At 39.1% G+C, this 20,691-nt stretch overlaps 1 protein-coding gene across 1 annotated transcript in view; it reads left to right on the top strand.

Moving 5' to 3' along the window:
- Nucleotides 1-2,768: 2,768 nt before the first annotated feature.
- Nucleotides 2,769-20,691, top strand: part of ADGRA3 (adhesion G protein-coupled receptor A3) — a 53,030-nt gene continuing 35,107 nt past the window's right edge. The window contains exons 1-2 of the mRNA XM_063157722.1: nt 2,769-3,034; nt 17,357-17,428. Of these exons, the coding sequence (XP_063013792.1) occupies nt 2,769-3,034; nt 17,357-17,428 (338 nt within the window). The remainder of the gene's footprint in view (nt 3,035-17,356; nt 17,429-20,691) is intronic.

Below are 20,691 nucleotides of genomic sequence, written 5' to 3'. Positions count from 1 at the left end.
GTTAAGTGACTCCTGTGGGACATATGTTTTGGATTAAGGGCTTTCCTGAGTCAATGTAAGAAAAAACATTTTCAAATATTTGGCACAGAATGGGAGTTGCAGTAATTTGCATGAAAGAGGAAAGATGAAGGGGCAAGGATAAGCCCTCAAGAAACTTGTGCTTGAGGCCTTCAAGCTTTTTGAAAATAGGTGAAGAACAGTGGAATTAGATTCACCGCAGAGGCAGTCAAACTAAAAAGAAAAATCAACAGAAGTAAGACTTGTAGGTTTCCATAGCAGCAGTTTAAACAGAGGCATAATTTAAAATCACAGATTTGCAACTGGCATCTATAGTGAGATATCTTAGTAGGAGTGGTTTCAGCAGAGATGAAAGAACAGAGCAAATAGTTCAGAAACATCAAGGGCAATTAATACACAAATCTGTACATTAGAAAGGAATTGGACATGGCATTAAGATGAAAAGAAGTAACAAAAAATTTTTCTCTCCAGGAATTTAGGAAAATGGAACATTATGATGGGCTGTGATCACAGACATCAGAAGCAACATTCACCATTTCCATCCTCATCTTTAGATTATGTGACCACATGGATCATCTCACTGATACAACTGATCAAAACATGCATTGCCATAAACACAAGACAAGGTTGAGAAGCAAGCAGCTTGAGAAAAACATGAGAATGTTTCTTTCAGTAGCACTGAAGTGCAATCTCTTATTAGGTATGTGGAAGTTGTGGTGATACCACACCAAAATTCTGGTTGCATCAATAGTCTAAACTGGCATTTACTGCCCCCACTGCCAAAAGAGGCAGTTTTATGTCCTATCTCCATGCTGATCCATCACCCAGCACAAGCTTTTTATGTGGCTATGCAGAGAATTGGGTCATGTTATTGATGTAGGTAAAAATTTTGGGAAGAAGGTAGCCAAAAGAAAGAACTGTTTAACACAGCACTGTTTCTGAGGGAAAACATATCTGGGGCCATGGCTTGATTTAGTTAATACAGATTTACAAATAATTTACAAATAATTTACAAATCCTGGTGCCAGATAAAAAAATTATAAACTTCTATGATGAAAAGCACCCATCCAATGCAAATTACAGTACAATTTGGATTTGTTTAAAACAGAGCCCAAAATGAAAGAATTTTCTGTATACTGGTGAATTTCTCTTGCAGTTAGTATAACTGCAGCGTAAAGGCAAAAAAGCATTGTCAACTTTGCATTTTGTGTCTGACCTAATTTAGTTCAAATGTAACAGTGGCGTCACATCTCATCCAGATCAGGTTTGTCCTGTTGAGTGACTCTGTGACACGCAAACATCATATTAAAGCTCAGGGACCAGTGTCTTCTTTGCACTCTGGTCAACCATTTCAGTACTTAGAACATGTTTCATTTTCATTTGTAAGAGGACACAGAGTCTAGGAGTAAAGGGTGATTATGCAATTTTTACTGTAATCTTGTTCCTTTTGCTCCAATCCACAATTCCAATGGTTTGCCAGAATCTTTTGCTAGGTTACATTTAAAACTGAGTTACAGTCTGAGTGTTCAGCATTATTCAAGGACATCTTAGGTTAGAGATTTCGTAAGACTCATTTTGGCAGCTGCTACTGACAATATCTAAAATGACGTTTCTGTGTAATAGCAGGTAGTTTGCAGGGTGCCATTTGCAGTTCTCAAATGATGGGGCACTGTGAGTTCTTGCTTAGTTACCGGAACTTCCTTTGGGTTCTGCAAAATCTGTCAAAAAATTTTTTAAGCAGATCCTGCCACTTCTTGTAATTTGATTGTTAGGTGAAAGTTATTTTATTATCCTCACACCTACCAGAGGCAAAGACCATACTGAGAATTTCAGCTGTCATTGGCACGGAAGTGTTTGTGCCTGGCTGTGCTGGCTGCAGAGAAATATGAGAACATGACCCAGTTACACTCTGGAAAGTCGTTTCAAGTGTGCCATGAAAACACACATTGTAGACAAGTGGGCTTTGGTGTGTGTGTGTGTGTATCTTTGGTGTTTTTTTGTAGTTGAGATAAATTATATTCGAGGAGCTTTTGGCTATCAAGTGGGAATAACTGGTTACCTCATTTTACAGGGCCAATTTGAGGAAAAATGTTTTTAAGTAGTATTTACTTGGCGTTATGAATTTTGAAGCCATTTAGCAACTAGGCAGGGGATCATCTTTCCTCCATGAAGCGAGTACAGCAACAGTCCTCCTTGTAAAACTAAGGAACTGGAGCGGGAGGTCAAGAGCCAAGTCATGGAAGCAGAGGAGCGGGAAACCAAAGAGCTTTATGGAGGAGGACAGGGCTCACGGAGAGTCCCAGGGCCCCACAGGGCCGCAGCAAGCGGGAGCGTACAGGCTCTGCCCGTGAGGGCACGGTCCCCACAGCGGCTCCCTCGGCCCGGCGCCCCCGGCCGCGGCCCCCGCCCGGCGCTGCGCATGCGCGCGGGCACGGCTGCCACCGCGGCGCCTGCGCAGTGGGGCCGCGGCCCGGCGGGCGCGCTCGGTGCCGCGGGGTCCGGCCCCGGCGGGAGGCGGCGCTGCTGCCGCCGCGCTCGGCCCGACCCGCGCCACACAAAGGCGGCCGTGGCCGCCGCGGCTCCCGCCCGCCCGCCGCTCCCTCGGCACCGCATGGCGGCGGCACCGCCCCCTCGGGGCTAGGCCGGGGCGGACCGGAGCCCCCTTCCTCCCTCCCTCCCTCCCTCCGGCCTCTCGCCGCCGGCCCGTCCGTCGCCGGGAGGAGCGGAGCAGGGTCCTGCGCGGCCCCGCCATGCTGCCCCCGGGCCGCCGCGCTCTCTGCCGCCCGCCGCGCCGCCGCCGCCGCCCGGCGCGGGTCGTGCCCGCCGTGCTGCTGCTGCTGGCGGTGCTGGGCGGCGGCGGCGCCGCGCTGCCCCCGGGCTGCAAGTACGACGGGCGTCCCAAGAGCGCCGGCAAAGCGGCGACCGGCGGCCCGGCGGAGGTGAAGGTGGTTTGTAGCAACCTGGAGCTCGCTCAGGTCCTGCCTCCCGAGGCGCTGCCCAACCGCACGGTCACCCTGTGAGTACCGTCCCGCGTGGGGGTGGCCGGCCTCGGTGCGACGTGGATGGGGCGGAGGGGGAGTGGGAGCGCCGGTCCGAGGTGAAATGGGGTGAGCTGGGGGGCAGTGGGAGCTTAGGTGACTCCCCTCCAGTGCTGGAGAAAGCCCCGGGAGCGGATGTACTGTTCATGTTTTCCGGTAGTTTCCCGGGGTGGTCGTTTTTGAACGGGGCGAAATGTCCCGTAACTCACTGGGGGGAGGCACCGTCCCGTGGAGCTCCCTCCGTGGAACAGCATCCCCAGCTCTCCCTCCTTCATCCCTCAGTAGGCGGGCTGTTTTTGCGCGGAGGCAATTCCTGCTCATCCATTTGAATAACAAGTTTCAAACAGGATATGCAACTTAAGTAAAAAATATGTTGCCACTTACTTTAGACATAAGTGTGCACGTGTAAAGAGAGGCTTTGCAAGTTCTTTTCCTTCCTGGGACATGACTAGCAAAGAAGTTCATAGAATGGTTTGGATTGGAAGGGAGATCTCCAGATCAGCTGGTCCAATCCCTCTGGCGTGGGTAAGGTCGCTCAGCACTGGATCTCATCCGTAGGTGTTCCCAAAATGAAACCCTTGTCCTTTCTTTAGAGAGACTTATTGTGCCTGTGCTGCCATGGGAAGACTCAAGTGCACCCAAGTAGTGTGCAAGAATGTCCCTGAAAAGGAGCTGAAGTATAGGGTCTAGTTTAAGATATTTATCTACTTAACTGGAAATCACAGGTTTGAAAGACCTACCAGGAATCTGACATTTTAAAAGTACAGAATGTGCTGTCATGAGAACAACAATCTTCTGCTTTTGTGAGCAGTGACAGCACTGACACACCAAGGAACGGTGTTCTTCCAGGAGTCTTAGTGAGGTGTGAACCCCGCAGATGCGTGGACCTGGACCCGTGAGGAAAGGGAAAGCAAAAAATGGGAGCTAAATAAGGCTAAAGTAGTTGTTCTTACTTGAATTTCTGCAAGGATTCAGACAATATTTCTAAATTACTTGTGAGAAATGATTATAGATGTTCTTACTTGAAGTTTCTGAAGTAGAAAACAAGGCAAAAAGTAGAAGTGACAGTAGTTTGATCAGCAAATCTCTTAATCTTTGTTAGCCTCAAATGCTTTGCAGCTGATTACATGTTATGAGTATGGTATTATCCATAAAAATTTTGATATAAGTAGATGTTAGTATGGTTGATATGCTCAAGTTCACTGTGGGGTTCTTTTGGTTCAAAAAACTTGAATCACAGCTATGATTGCTGTGAAAGACAAGCAGATACCAAACACAGCAGCCTTGCTGTGAGTGGGTCTTTGTTCATCATTGTAGTGACAGAAGAATTTGGAAGAATGGTTCATCTTTCATCTTGATTTTCATACTCCTTCAATATCTAGGGCATATCTTCATACACTAATTAGTTGCTTTCAATTAATCAGCCTTTGAAGTTTATAACAACTTCTGAAACATTTTTCTGATTTGAACTTTTTAGTAGACATAGCAAGAAACAATGCCATTTTTCATTGTTATTTGTAGAAGATATCATAACTATGTTGATACAATTTAATGAACATACACTTCAAAATTTTGCTTAAATATAAAGCAAGGATTGTTAAACCAATTACCTCCTTTTCCCACACCTAGCTGTTGTGTTCAGGTTCAGAATCTTGCATGTTTGTTGGCTCTTGAGGCATGGCTTTCCATTCTCTCAGAGGTTTTGTTTTGTTGGGTCTGTTTGGTTTTTTTAATTATTATTACCAAATCCATGTTAACCTAGATTGAAAGGGTTGGTGATGTGTGGGGCTTGTCACCAAATGCCACTTCACTAGCATGTTGATTAGTAGTGTCTAGATTAATTGGTACCTAATCTTGCCAAAAATAATGTTTTTTTCCCCAAGCCAATACTTAAAATTGCAGCACTTGGTGAACAGTTGTCTGATTAGAGTCCAACTGCCCTGAGTTATCTTGATTCTTATGGGATTCATCTATTAAGATAAGTACTACTTCTATTAGATCTTTTGGGATTATTGGATCACTGCAGAGATATGTAGCTGAAAATAGATCACTTTTGTGTATATCAACTGCATTTTAATTCAGCTAATTTTCTTTTATGTTGATTTTATTTTGCCAGTTTTAAATACAATGACCTATATAGCTTTATATAACTTCTTATTTTTAAACGAGTTGAGAATGATGCAAATGAAGTGATTATATGCATTTTGGAAATAATTATTTCTTCCTTATCACTGGTCAAGTTCTTAGATTTTCAGCAGATTAGCTACTGTGCCTTTAGCATTTACCATTTCTTTTTTACCAGTGAAATACTTTTGAGGACAATAATCTCTAGAAAGTGAGCAAATAAGTGAGAAATAGTGGAAATTGGGATAAGTGAGTAGCATTTGAGGATGCTGGCAAGCTTCTTTCATTCTTGCACACATGGTAGTTAGTGGTTAATGGTGATACAAGTTGGGCAAGGTCAGTTAATTAGTGTTTGCCATGAAACATGTTATTGTTCCAGTAATTTAGGTCAGTATGATGAGAATCTTCATACAATTCAGAACAAAAAAGCTAATTTTATTTCTACTGGTAAGAGATAAAGTCAGTTTGTTTCCTGACTGAGGAAGAAAAGCAGACACGGGAAGAGGGCTGTTAAAGTATGGAACCCTGTTTATGGGAGAGTAAGTAATGTGTAGGATTTCTGGCACTACTGTAAATTGGGTTTCCTTTACGATGCAGGTAGAACTAGCTGTTGCTTTATGGGGCACTTAGGGCAAATTCCAAGGTGAATTCAAGTTCATTTATTGCTAAGGAACAGACTTTTTTCTTAGCATTGTATAATAACAACTGATTTGGATGCAAATGAAGGGTGTATCTACAGGGACAGCATCGATTGCTTTGATGTTTGTAGGTTAAGCAGACAGATGAGATGCTTTTGGTTTGAATATACCAAAACAGGGTGAATGTAACTGAGGTTTGTCTGCCATGCTCTTTATTTCAGTAGGTATTGAAGCCATTGACATGATGCAGATTTAGGTGAGGAATGCCCTGTACTCTTGTAATAGAAGCCTGAGACAAAATACCTGCTGCTGTTGTGTTTCTTGGTGCAAATTCAAATGATGATGGTGGATGCTTGTTTGAACTTATTGGCTATTAGCCATTACTTTGTTTTTTGGAAGAGAATGTGCAAGTCCACTGAGGACAAGCCCATGAAACTTATTATTTATTGCAAATATTATTTACCTGTTACATATATTATCAGAACAGGAATCTAAATAAAGGAAAAGCATATGTACTCGGTAAAGAATTGCATTTCTGGATCAGGAGGCTTACTGCTCTGCAAACAACTTTGCTTAAGCACATATCCTCATAGGAGCATAGGAGTATCAGTGTTTGAACTTAAAATTAAGTGTTAGGATTTACAAGCCAGAGCATTTGCCTGGGTTAATGTTCTGAGCTTTTCAAAAATACATTTAACTGGATTGCTCTTAGGAAACATCTTAAAATGTTACAGCTTTCATCCAGCTACTAAATAAAATCACATCAAACTACATCCATTAAAGAAGCTCATATGCATACTTACTTGGACTTCCAATTTTTCTATTTATGACACGAATTTAAATTTCAAAAGTTTCAAAGCAAAATGCCACTGATATTGCAAGAAGCCATTTCTATTGCAATGTGTGATTACATTGTGTCTGAGTCATGTAATGTAAATGTCCTCTGTGGAAGTTTTTCTTTTAAAGTACGTTTCTATTTACTAACTTGATGGTACTCCTGATAGCTGTTGGTTTGGGTTTGGTTTTTTTGGGTTTGGGTTTTTTTTTTTTTGTTGGAATAGTCAGTTTTAGACTGTTAAAGTGCTGAGTACTAATAATTTGGGCAGTGATAACATTTTTGAAGGTACGGGGTACTAATAATCCCCATTGAAAGTTAAAATTTTTTTTGGCCAGTGGATACACAGGCTGTGCAAAATGCATCTTATTTATGAACACAAGGCAGTACAGAGATTGTACTTGAGGCTGTAGTCACAATGTACTAATTCCCGAGTACATGAACATGCCTCTGTATCAGTGACATCTGACTCCTAAAAATCCTTAGTGTGTAATTTACTGATTGGCTTGTGTTCTATACTTCTATCAGATTTTGTGTGGCTTTTACCTTGTTGAGAAGAGAACCAATTTTGTGCTTTTCTATATGTGCTTTTCCAACATGCATTCATCGCTGTGAGCTTGTTATAAGATATTGAGTATGTGTAGTGTTCTCTTATTATGTACACTATTGCAAGAAAATTCTGATGTCACAATATGAACAGTGTTTTCTTCTAAATTGCAATATTTAGTTCTATTGGAAAAAGTATTCAGCTTTGGAAGACATCATGTTGCATGGTTTATATGTGTCCACTGGGATACACTGTCAAGATTGAATAGTGTTTCCTATTTCATGAAGTGCTGCAGTAATGACTTTAACATACATGGTAGTTTTGTAACTGGCAATAGGCTCCATGCAATCTTATATTCAATTGTTATATTGATTCATATTTCTTTTTAATAAAAAAATACTCTTCTGTATAAGCATTTTAAAATTATTTTATGTGCCTTTGTTAATGAGATGATTTTACTTTTGAATAAATACATGAGATAATTAGAAATATGGCTTCTGTACCACAGGTACAACTGTAGTACAGTGCTTGTTGTTACGAGCCTGGGGCTCAGGTTTTTCATCAGAGCTATGTGTTGGTTACTGTTGAGTTGAAAATAAGGGAGACGGACAGAGCTAAGTTCTGCATAACTCTGGAGAGCAAATTTAAGTTTTTGTAGTGGAACTTTTCTTTTAGTTCTCAGAGCTACCATATTAATGTAAAAGTGCCCAATACCTTTGTTCCTAAGTAGATACCCATTTAAGCAATGCTCTTCATGAGTTCATTAGCCCTTCAATTAACCCTAAAGTGACTATGAAATGTTGAATGCGTTATGCTGTTTCTAGCCTCAAAAAGGCAGATTTGAATCTTCATAATTAATACTTTTTTATTTTATTGTCCTTTTTGATCAGTAGTATTCCTGGGTTTGCTTCAGAACTGCAAAATACTGAAATTTTTGTTTTTATTTAATGCCAAGAGTAAAAGAATGGAACTAGAATTTGTGCTGCAGTGATGAAGAGCGAATAACTTCTTATGTTTCCATGCTTGCAGTTTGCTAATGTTTCAGAGGTTATTTTTGTAATTTAAAACAACTATGGAGCTGCAAGTTTAGATTTTTCAGAATTTAATGGTTCCCATATGTACTTTGCATGGGCCAGATATGTTGCAGGTTCATGGATTTGTCATTACTGCCTTATATAGTCTGTCTTCACCATTACAGTCTATAATTTTTGAATCTGTTCAGTGTAAATGCATTTTTTGTACAACTAGTTAATCCATGAAGATTAAAAACAGTTGAGAATTTCTTTTCATCAGTGATAATAAACTGTTTGAGAACATCAGCCACATAAAGTATGTTTTTGTGAGTTTTTCTTTCTGTAGTTAGATAAATAATGAATTTTAAATTTATTTTTAAAAATAATATAATCTATCAAATGTCTCTAGTCTTTATGTAGTAAATAGGTGGGAATTTAATTTTGCCCTGGTATTCCCTGTTTGGGTGTTTAGCAGTGCCAGCTGCAATGCCTTGTTGCTCTGGAGTGCTCGAGATCGTATCCTGCACTAATTGCAGTTCACTGATCGCTGTGATGTGGCTGATCCCCGTGCACTGCCGCAGGGCACGTCCAGTGGTGGGGACAGCGCTGTCCCACAGCTCTCCAGGCTGCCCTGGGGCCAGGCAGGTGCCAGGGCGCTGCAGGGCAGAGCTTTGGGTCCCCAGGGAGAGACTGCCTGCTTTGCTTGTGTGTGTGATCCAGGCTGGTCAGCCGCCTTTGGCTGGGCTGCAGAGTTTGCACTCCTGGAGTAGGAACTTGACCTTTTTGGTAAGACAGACCAAAAGTTTTTTGGGGAGAGGGAAGAAACCCAAACATAATAGATGCAGACTGATTAAAGATGTTGAAGAAATAGGCAGCTTAATTCCACAGTTCTTTCTGCACTGGACAGTATGTTCTAGGAGTCGTCTAGACTCCAGGTGGTTGGGACTGTGCTGTTTACAGGTGTTTTGTCTAAAAGTACAATCTGTGCCCTCTGCTATGTCACTTCAGTCTAGGGAAAGAAGGTGCTTTGAGGTAGGGGGAGGGAGGTTAGAGTCTAGAGTGAATAAACACAGAAGGACTGGATTAAGAGGTGGAGGCTGTTGCTGGGAGTTGGAATTGAAGTCTGGGTTTCCTTGAATTGATATGTCAGTTATGGAGGTGGGAACCCGGAAGACTTAAGAGGGAGTGAAGGCAGAGCAAATAAGGCACTGAAGGCTGAGTGTAAACTGGCTTGATGTGGGATCAACAACATTCTTGGAAATTCAGCAGCTACCCCCAAAATCACTAGAGATGATTGACATCTCTATGCTGGTAAGAGAGATGGGTCATATGAGGAATAGTAGAGGTATAACACAGTCCAGGGAAGTTCTTCTGGTGCTGTGCACATGACGTGCTGTTTCCACCTGAGCTGTTCCTGTCAGATACCAGAGGTCCTTATTAGCTTTCCCGTGTTGTTATGTTTTACCTAGAAACTGAGTATCAGGCAGAGTTTTTGCAAGTTACACTTAGGTTTCTAAAAGTGTCCTCTCAGACATTCCGGACAACCTATTCCAATTCTCGGACTGTTTTTTCAGGATAACAGCCTCTGGTGGAACTTTAAGCAGTTCTCTTAATTTGTGTGCTGATTGACTCCTTGATGCTTATCTGGGTTGCAGTGACCTGACTTTTGGCTGTGTGCTGCAGATCTCCTTCAACCTTCTCTTCTGCTTCTGACACAGGGATGATGAGATGCAAGGGCTGAGGAGATCTCCCCCTGCGTGGGGAATGTTGCATCAGCATCCAGCTGTCGGTAAAACCGGAGCCTAAACTGGAGCTGGTGTGTTCATACCTTCGCCTCCCAGTCTGTCCCTGTGTGGATGTTTGTGGGTTTTTCCCCTCCCCTCCCTGGCTGCAGTACTAGCATTTGTCTGGCTCCATGCCTAGTCAGTTCAGGGAGCTAAGCTATCCAAAAACTGTTTACTTCTGTAGGATTAGGATATAAATTTTTGTAAATGTATCTTTGTGTGCCAGCAGCTGACAGGAAGTGCTTGTTAACGTGTCTAGACAAAGCACTTTCATAGAGAGCAGATACACCTGGTAGGAAATGTGAATACATGTGAGACTGGGTGGGACAGTCTATGTTCTAATTAGTACTACTGTGATATGACACAGAGAATTTATTAATTTATTTGCCATAGCAGGTAAAGTTGGAAGTGGCTGGCAAGGTGTCCATGTGTGGTGTTTTGTGTGAAGAAAGTTATTCTTGCATGTAAGGATGGATTTTTTTGGAGTCAGGTGAACTTGCACTGAACTGCAAATCAGTGGTAGTCCTAAAACTTACACAGCTGGTGGCTAAGTGGGAAAATCAGGAGGGAGCAGAAGTTTGTAAACCAAGACAGTTACTACAGAAAAAGTTGATCATGATATCTTAAAATAATGCCAGTGCTACAGATCTGACCAGTGGGGAGAGAACTTGGAGGAATCTTTCTAGAATGAAGCAGTCACAAGGATTAGACTTCCAGTGCTTTCTGTTTGCTGTAAAAATGGCAACACAGAGTTAATGTTGGAAGAAATAGGGTGTAGCTGTGTCCTCTGAATTTTCTCCATGGTAGGCTTTTGAACATGGCATAAATACAAGAAAGAAAGCAAAATTTGGTTGATAATTTTGTAATTTCACAAGAATTTATTTTGGAATTAGTGTGATTTTCAACAATGCCGTTGCTCATTCTTGCATTCTGTTTTGCCCCTCTGTTCTGTCCTTTTCTAAGATGATTATTTCATACTATTAGAACTTAGAAATCTTGCTGTGTTGCTCCAGTGATTGGCAGTGTTTTTCACTAGAAATAATTTCTGTCCTTAAGAACAGTTTGTTTTTAATGAAAAGCAATATATTAAGTGTGTTGCTGCATACTGAATATGAAGAAAAAAATTTTTTAACAGCACTGCATAGTGGGCATTGCTGCTTGAACAATCCAGGGATTGTGTAGGAAAAATAAAGATTCCTCATTAGATGATATAAATGTAGCACATTACCAGTTAAAAATGGAGCAGTATAAGTAGACACAGTTTTAATTCTGTAATTTCATTACTTCTGAGAGGTTTAGTTTACAATTTTAATATTGTTTAATATGCATAATAATGAAATATTGCAGGAAATATTTTATCTGTTGCAAACTTCTATTTTGCAAATATTTCATTGCTAAGCTTCCTTAATTATAATGGTTTTGTTGAATTGGAAAATACTGTCTCCTTTTGTTAGAGTTTTGGAATTAATAATAGGTCTTTCTCTGTAAAAAGCTTATGGAGTGCTTTCATTTCAGAGTTACTACTAAGCAAATACTGTTTGTGTTCTGTCCAGTCTAGGTTTCAAGGTTTCTTTTGCTTTGATGCCAGTAACTCACTAGAAGGCAAAATACTAACTGTTGAAAAATACTGGGCTTATATCCTTGTTAATTCACAGTTTCTAGAAGAAAAACTTGGAGAAATTTGTTTCTTTTTCCATGTCCACAAGTTTCAGCAGAAAGCATTTTTCTTGGTTGTTTGCAGATGGTTATTTTAATCTGACTTGCTGGTGGCCACTTTCCCAGTCCTTAGAGTATGCAGTCACCATGAATTGATCTGATTTATTATCTATTTCCTGGCTCTCCATTTGAGTCTTTTAAAATGTGTTTTGGAAGTTACTTCAGTGTTCAGCTAACAGTTATGCTTCATACAGGCTTCTTGGTGGTCATTTTGACTATTTGGTAATAGTGTTAATGGATGTGTGTGTGTTTTAATTATATTCTTTGGATTGGTTAGGATTCATTTGTGATGTTAGGAGATGCATTCTAAATTACTGCCTGATTCACTGCTGTCTTAGTGATAGTTGTTTTACAGCTGACAAGCCAAAATGGTTTCACAGAACAAAACTTTTTCTACGCAGTGTATTCTAATGGTAGAAATGGATCCAGCAGTGATTTTATTCTCCCTCTGTATGAGAAAGGGAAGTTAGGACATCATCTTTGGTACCTATTGCTAAAATTCCTCATAGTACAAAGAGCAGACTTTGGGTTTGGCTGCATTTATGTTTTGCATGCTGAGCATCTACTGCTAAAGGTCTAGCCAATAAGTTAATAGTCATAGTTGAGTTTCTTTGCAGTTTTTTCAAAGTTGTCTGCCAGTTTGTGGAGCAAAATGGAAAATGGGCTTTTGATCCAAGCTATATTCAACAAAGAAACATTTCAGCAATGTTCTTGGAATAGGTGAAAAGCTGGGGAGAGTTAAGGGGGTTTGAGGGGTTTGGTACATTTCTTGAGGTACATTGTTTCAGATTAACTCTTGGTCTCTCAGATCATCTGCTCAGAGAAAGAGGGAAATGCTTTGTTGTAAGGTAACTTGAGTTGTCCATAATTTTTCTAGAACCTACTTTTCAGCTGCTTGTTCTTCCAGGTTTTTTAGTGTTAATTCCCATGGCCATATTTTTTTTAACACAGGAACTGTCATTGCCTGCATTAGTTTCACATTTTATTTTCTTATATATAAGTGTTGGACAAGCAAAATGTGTTTGTTCCAATGAGGTGTTGTTGATTATTTAAAAGAAGAGAAGACAAAAATCCCATATGGCACTCATAGGAAATATGGAGCAACAGTGGCATTGGGCTGTGGAAACCCCTTCCCTTGTGAATCTTCATTGACAACATTTATGTTTCAAAGTAATTTGTTGAAGAGTTGAATAAGATGGGGATGAGTGCAGCTCTCAGCTCAATGGTGGCTCTACTGTTTTCTCTTTAGACTTCTTAATGATGGAAAAGTTAGCATATTTTCAGAATTACTTGGCTCTTTGGAAAAATTATAGTCTTAAACTAGTAACTTAGAATTATTATTGATCACAAATAATATCCTGTGCCTAAGTGGTACATAATAGTCCATCATTTCATTGTACATTAATGCACAGAAACTGAAAGTCACTATAAAACATCTACTTTCAGGTGGATGCTTTATTACATTTTGTCTTCTTGTGCCACATCTCTTAATACTTCAAATAATGTATAGGCTATATATTAATAGCAAGCTTTAAACTGCATTTTTTTAAGATTACACAACATTTTTGGGTGATGAATTGTTTTAAGTTATATGGACTGTTGTAAAATCTATCATTTATTGTACTAAACCTTTATGGTTGAACAACTAACAGCCTCTGCAGAGAAAATACTGAATCAGTCTGACTGTAATTTGTAAATCACACTCAAGAGAGAAATTTACCTTGTACCCAGATACTCAAAGGCATCTACATTAGACCTGTTATTTTATAGGCAATGTCAGAAAACTTTTTTTTTTTCTTACAGAACTGTTATTTTTATTTAGTTCAAATTTAGTTCAGTCAGTTATAGCTACTTTTGAAGTGGTTCCAGCTCCATTTTGAACAACTTCTTTTTCTGGAAGAAACACTGGTATATCAATAAATCTTTAGATGAAGTAAATTGTAACTAAGATACAATTTAATTTCTGTGCTACTGTGTAATTTGCTTGCTTGTGTTGACTTAGATCAATGTGTGCTTGTGAATATCAGGTGGTTTTTCTTTAATTTCTCCTGAAGTGTGGAATTGGTGTGCATTTTTTTCTTGCTGCTGCTGTTATGCCTTATGTTCAGTTTGCATTAACTATTAATGATTTTTTATAAGCTCCTTCATTTACTTCTTTATATATTATTACTGTTTTTCTTCATGCATACATTTCTGAAACCAGGAAGGATGTTGAAATAGAGGTGTACTTTATTTGGTTTTCTGGTGAATGTACCCAGTACCTGCCATTTTTACAAATAATACTTATTATTTAGGTTGAAACCTTTTTCTCTTTGAGTAGAAGAGGAAGTAGGTTCAGAGACTTTAGGATGTGTAATTTTAATGCTTCAGGTTAAATTTTACTAGTTTTGTGGGCATTCCAATTTGTAGATGATGTTTAATATTATTACTACCAAAGTTGCACTCTTGCAAATGTATTTAGTGGTTTTGTGTTAAAAGTTGTGCCATTCTTGATGGAAAGAGTCATTGAAATACATATACATTTTTTAAGAGTGCCGTGCTTCCTTGGTTTCTATGTGTGTTTTTAAAAACCAGCACTGGTTCTTTTGTTCATCTAGTTTATCACAGCTGCAGGCAAGGGAAAAATTTCCTTATTTTCTTCCTGTGAGGTAGCTTAATGTATTGGACTACAGAACTATGTTTTCACAAGAGCAAATGCTCTTCACTGACACTCTAGTAGGTGTTACGGGCAATATAACAATACAATAGCAATTTCTCAGGATACTTTAAGTATTTTTTCCCCTTCTTCCTTTCCACCATTCCTGTGATCAGTCTTCACCTGGTATTACCTGTGTAGGATACTAGGTTGATCACACTTGTGTAGTTGACACATAAATCAGTCTCCTGGGAGTTACCCTGGATAAATGTGTGGTTTAACATCTGCAGCTCGTGGAGCACTGGGCACAGGGAATGGGTTGACATGAGCTACAGAAATACATGGTATGATTGGAAGGTGAGAAGAAGGAATGGACTCTCCTCATTTTAGCATCAGAACACATTACCTTTCTTGAATGATTTAAGGTTAACTTTAAGAATTTTCAAACCTTCTTACCATCAGGCTGGAAATGAAAGGATTTTCAAACAGTTTGTTCAGCTGTCTTGACTTTGTGAGATGAGAAAGAGAAATTGTCAGAGCCAGAATTTTTGACAATAAATGCCTGCTCTTTCTTTGTCCAAACTATAGAGACTTGAGGTAATCTTTGGGAAACCTGGAGAAAACTACTTAATGTAATATACAGCTTTGTCAAAATGATGCTGTTTTTGTAGATTGCTAGATCTGTGTTTTAGTTTTATCTTCTTCATTGTGTGTTTTGAAGTATTATTCCTTGTCATTATATAGTAAATTTTGTGCACGGGAGGAAAGAGGGGGATGTGTGTGTGTGTTTGGTTTATGGCTGTTTTAAAGGACTTCTGAAAGATGTAGTGGACTGGAAAGAAATCTCATAGTGTGGCACCTTTAGGTTATCCAGCCTGAAGATGTAATTGGTGTAAGTGAAGAACCGTGGGGACATGTTGGATATGAAGGATGCATTTGATAGAGGATCTGTCTGAAATTGAGGTGACTGTAGCAGAAGTTGTGCAACAATCTGACAGTGAATAAATTTCCAGGACAAGATGATTCTTCTAAAGCTGAAGAGCTTTTAGAAGAACTTGGGGATGAAATTTCTGAAGTCTTGCTTAGAATGAACATGATTTTTGAGGACTGGAGGATAGCAAATGCTTATTTTTAAAAGTGCATCACCGTTTGCATGGTTCCAAGTCTGATGTTTGTGTTGAAAAATCAGTAGAACTTATAATAAATATATTGGATACCTGGATAAAGGTACCATGGAAAATTTGCATCTCCTGTGATGAGAAGCTCTTCCTCACAGTCCTTTGGAGCTCTTCAGAGTCAGCAAAATATTTACAAGTTTCATCTAGCTGTTATAATGAAGCATGCTTTTCTAAAAGGTGTGTCTGTCCCTTGCCAAAGGCATTTGATGAAAAAGTACGTCAGTCTTAAATGGAGGATGATCAGATGAGCAGCTGACTTGCTAAAGGATAAGAAGAGAGGGTGTGGAACTAAATCCTTCTCAGTGGAGTGGAGTCATAGAGAACTGTAATGCACAACTTACTTCCTAATGACCTGTAAAACAGTGTGAGTAAGGGGTTGACATGGTTGAGCGAGTTGATTGATGTGATAAGGATGAGGATAAAGTGAAGAATTTTGGAAGAAGTTTGTGAAAGTAATTGGGCAATAAAATGGCAGCAGCAGCACTGTAAAAAATTGAAAAATTTATTGAGGACAAAACCTCTGCTGTCTTATATAAGATGATGGGCATTGAGCTGACTAAAAATCTTAGATTCTTAGCATAAGTGATAAAGGCAGATTATATGTTAGGAATTGCTAGGGAAATTGTAGGAAACAACGTCGTTATTCCAGTATGTAGAACTGTGACTTGTCTGTGTGTTGTGCACTATTTCAGGTCTAGTGGTCTTACCTCACAATTTTTTCAGTGTAATAAAGCTGGAAGGAACTCAGAAATTATTAAGTGGCACAAATGGCTTTTATGTAAAGAATAATTAAGTAAAACATGGATTTTACACATGGAAAAAAGACATCTAGTTTTGTACATAATTGCACATAGCAAAAAGAGGGTAAGTGGATTGATTACTGTGTGTTTCTCTTTTTAGAAGTGGGGAACATTAAATAAAGCTGGCAGGAGTTGTTTTCAGAACAAGTGAAATGAAGCATTTTTTATGGATTGGAGAGTTGTACTGCAAACCCTTTTGTAAGGAGTATTGTAGATGCCAAAATTTGACATGATTCAAAAGGAAAACAGGTTATTTTGCTTTGGTTTGGTTTTTTGACCAACAGAGAGCTATGTGGTTGTATAGAAAGCATGTCCTTCTAAGTAAGGAAATATCAGCCATACAAAGAAATTCCTACCTTGAGGATAATTAGCATCTGCTGTGATGTGTGCAGATGGCTGTGATTGGAGGAGAGGGTGCTTGGCAAGATAGACCTGATCCAGTTATTCCAAAGGAAGAAGGAATTTGTGGTTGTGTTGTCCTTTGGGAGAAGAAAGGATAGATGAGTGCTTGCTGAGCTTATTTGCAGATGTTTTTAAAAAGATTGCATTAAGGAATAGGATGAACGTGTGAAGGATGGCTGGGGAAGGTGGTACAGTCTGGGAGAAGTGCGTGTGTGTGTGGCTAGAAAGGGGAGCAGAGGAAGTGGGGAAAAGGCAAGATGCTGCTTGGTTTGGAAAACCAAAATGGGTATAGAAGACAAGAATGTTGAATGTAGTGATTTGTTCTTTAATGATTAATTTCTACCTCACCACTTCTGGGTCTTATTAGGGTAATCCTAGATGGGTGTTCTTCCTTTCAGAAGTTATGTATGTAAGCTTGCATGGTACTTAAAGCAGATGACATACAGAACCTTCTTTTTCTCCTTTGTCAAATTTAAGCAGTGCTGTTGTATACACCTCAAGAAAATGAGCTAGGCAGTTTGTACAGGCTGTTAAACAAAAAGAATTACAAAAGAAGTGTAAGCTGTAGCAAAAAAAAAAATTATTACCAAAATTATAATACATTGTTCTCAATTGGTTTTGTTTTCAGGATTTTGAGTAACAATAAAATAACAGAGTTGAAGAATGGTTCCTTCTCTGGATTACACCTTCTTGAAAGATTGTAAGTATTTCTTAAAAAGCTATTTTCACTTTAAAAATCAAGTCATATACTGTTTGTTTCATTAATAATTTTAAGAACAGAATGTCTTAAATAAGGGATCTGTTCTTTATTTTGATGTCTTTTTTTGTGATTGAAAAGTTAACATATGAATATGAATGAATTAATTATTCAACAGTATAAATAACATAACAGCAAAAAAGGGATAATCTCACCTGCAGGTGAGAGGGCAGTTTCAGTGGGAATTTTACTGGAATGCTGTGATGGCTGGATTTGCTTTGTTTTTTGTTTCATTATGCAAACACTGTGTTGTAAAGAAAATTATATCTTTAATTTCTTAAGTATCAAACCATTTATTGAACAGTTGCAAAGTATATTTGCAGGAGAAGCATATGTATTACAGCCCCTAAGAGAGACTGGATTTATTAAAGATTGGTTGTTGACATTTATTTTGAGAGTTTTACTGCTTACTTCACAGCTTTGGTATATGCCAGGGTACAGGGGGATGGGAGTGAGTCTGATGGGAGTAACTTCTTGGATATCTTTTGCTTCCTGTTTTCACTTTCCTTACAGATGATATATTGCCTATGAGATAAGAAGCAGCATTGTAGCTTCTCTTACAGTCAGCCTTTTTCCAACTGGTAGAAGGTCAGGATTGGCAGGTTGATCTACCTGGGAGCAAGCATAAACTTTAGAGATAAGGATTTTTCTAGGCCATTTGACTGGGAAAGTAGCCAGCTTCATAATCATCTCACAGCATCTAGGAAGAGTTCCAAACAGCTTTTGGCTGCAGGGAATTAAAAGTATTTCATTCTTCCTCTAAAACTCAAAGGCTCCAATCCCAGTCACCTGACCTAAATAAATTCAAACACTTCTACCATTCCCTCTCCCATGCACCAGAAGAAAGCATCTTTTCACTGGCAGATGAACTTGATTGTAGAAGTAAGTTGCTCTGCCAAAGAAGCAAGGTTATCAGCAGTGATGGCATTTGATGAGGTAATAAAGGCATCTGCTGATGGTTGTTATTTGTTGAAACTCATTACAGTTTTCAGACACGAAATACTTGAAACTCTAGTTAGTTTGAGATAATGATTTAAGTTTTCTTCATGAATCCCAATCCTAATTTTCTTTAAAATCATAAGAATGCAGCTTCTTTCCATTTAACTCCTGTCATTTGTAAGGTTTTTTTAGATTATTTTAATATCTTCTTTCATGAAAAGGAAAAGAAAGCAGCAAGGCTGGCATCAAGTTTTGAGCATTTGAAGTGAGCTGGGATATCAATATTTTAGAGGGTGTGGTAGTCTCATCAGAATGAGAACATTCTTTATTGTTCACTATTGTAGGAGTTAATTCATCAGCAAAAGATTAATAATGGCCAAGTGTCTTCATTATAAGTGGAGGGATAACAAGTGTGCTACACTAATTAGAAATGATAATATTTTCTTTTTTTTTCCTTTTGTACGTGCACAACTTGTTTAAACGAGATAGATATTTAGCCACAGTAAATTTTTCCTCTTTAAATGTTTTGTGACCTTGGACAGAAACTACTATTGTAATTAAAATAGTTTTTCAAACTTAAATAGATAATCAGTAGTAAAAGGAAAAACAGTTGAAAGTCACAGTAACTATTTTAAACATTCACATGGTTAAGTATCAAATTATTTTCCTGATGTTCATTGTAAGAACTTGCATGCCTTGAAAATTGCATTTTTTGACATTTTCTTGCTTATACTCATACTTTCCCTTGTTTCCTTATGAGTGTTTTGTGCTTTGTAGATAAGTTCCTTTCCCCACATTCAATTTAAGAGATAAAAGGAGATAACAGAAATAAATTCTCAGTATTTAAATAGTTAATTCAGACAGTATGATTGTCACTTTACTGCTTACTAGGGCAGAGATTCTGTATGCATTTCATGTTTCTTTGTTCGTTCCTTGTTATGTTACACTTGATAGGAAAAACATTTGCCATTTCACTGTAGTGGCTTTCAGGTAGAGATTATAGATGTGTTGTGATGAGCCAGCAGGGAGCCCTGGTGGCCAAGAAGGCCAAGGGCATCCTGGCCTGTGTCAGGAACAGTGTGGCCAGCAGGAGCAGGGAGCTCATCCTGCCCCTGTGCTCAGCACTGGTGAGGCCTCACCTCGAGTGCTGTGTCCAGCTCTGGCCCCTCAGTTTGGGAAGGACCTTGGGACACTTGAGCACATCCAGAGGAGGCAGCGAGGCTGGAGAGGGGCTGGGAACACAAACCCTGTGAGGAACCCCTGAGGGAGCTGGGGGTGCTCAGCCTGGAGAAAAGGAGACTCAGGGGTGACCTTACCACTCTCTACAGCTCCCTGAAAGGTGTTTGCAGTCAGGTGGGGTCGGTCTCTTTCTCCAGGCAGCAACTGACAGAACCAGAGGGCACAGTCTCAAGCTGCACCCAGGGAAGTTTAGGTTGGATATTAGGAATAAAGTTTGTCATGGAAAGAGTGATAAAGTACTGGAATGGTCTGTCTGAGGAGGTAGTGGAGTCACCATCGCTGGATGTGTTTAAAAAAAGACTGGATGTGACATTTGGTGCCATGGTTTAGTTGAGGTGTTAGGGCTGGGATGATCTTGAAGGTCTCTTCCAACCTAGTGATTCTGTGATATATTTAAATAAAGCCTTTAGAACAATAAATTAGAGGAATATGTCAGGAACATGTATCTGCATAATAATTGATTGAATTTTAGTCAATACTGACAACTTTATAATTCATCTGTTAACATACTAACCTTTTTGCTCCTGTTCAGTTCTTGGAAATTTTAATGAAAATGTAGATATTTTTAAATGGTTTCTGTCATTGTATTTATTTTTCTAGTAAATTTGAGGACGTGGTATTTGTAGTGGCAACTTGTTGCACTTCAGGTCATCATTTTACTCAAACATGTTATCACTTGACCTCATCCACGTCAGGTAATTCTTCTGTGTTACTATTGAAAGGGATATAGTTCTGGGGCATACAAGCAACAAATAAAACAATGAGTAAGTGCTTTAAAAATGGTGGCCCCAGGTAGACATAATAAGTCATAGTTTTAATAAATAATAATATTTACAGGTGTGTTAATTTATGATAATGTGAATTTGCTAATGCATTATTTTGTAGAGTGTGTGATAAATTTACCAAAATAGAAGTTTAATTATACTGGAAAGTGAAATGTATGTTAATTAGAGTAGAAAATGACTATGCTATGTCTACATCTATTCTTACAGGAAAAAGTATGCAAATAAGAGTAACCAGGTCAAAAA

Source organism: Melospiza melodia, chromosome 5 (assembly GCF_035770615.1).
Source record: "Melospiza melodia melodia isolate bMelMel2 chromosome 5, bMelMel2.pri, whole genome shotgun sequence".
NCBI lineage: Eukaryota > Metazoa > Chordata > Aves > Passeriformes > Passerellidae > Melospiza > Melospiza melodia.
Note: the sequence above shows the minus strand (reverse complement) of the source record. Positions and strands in the feature narration are given on the sequence as shown.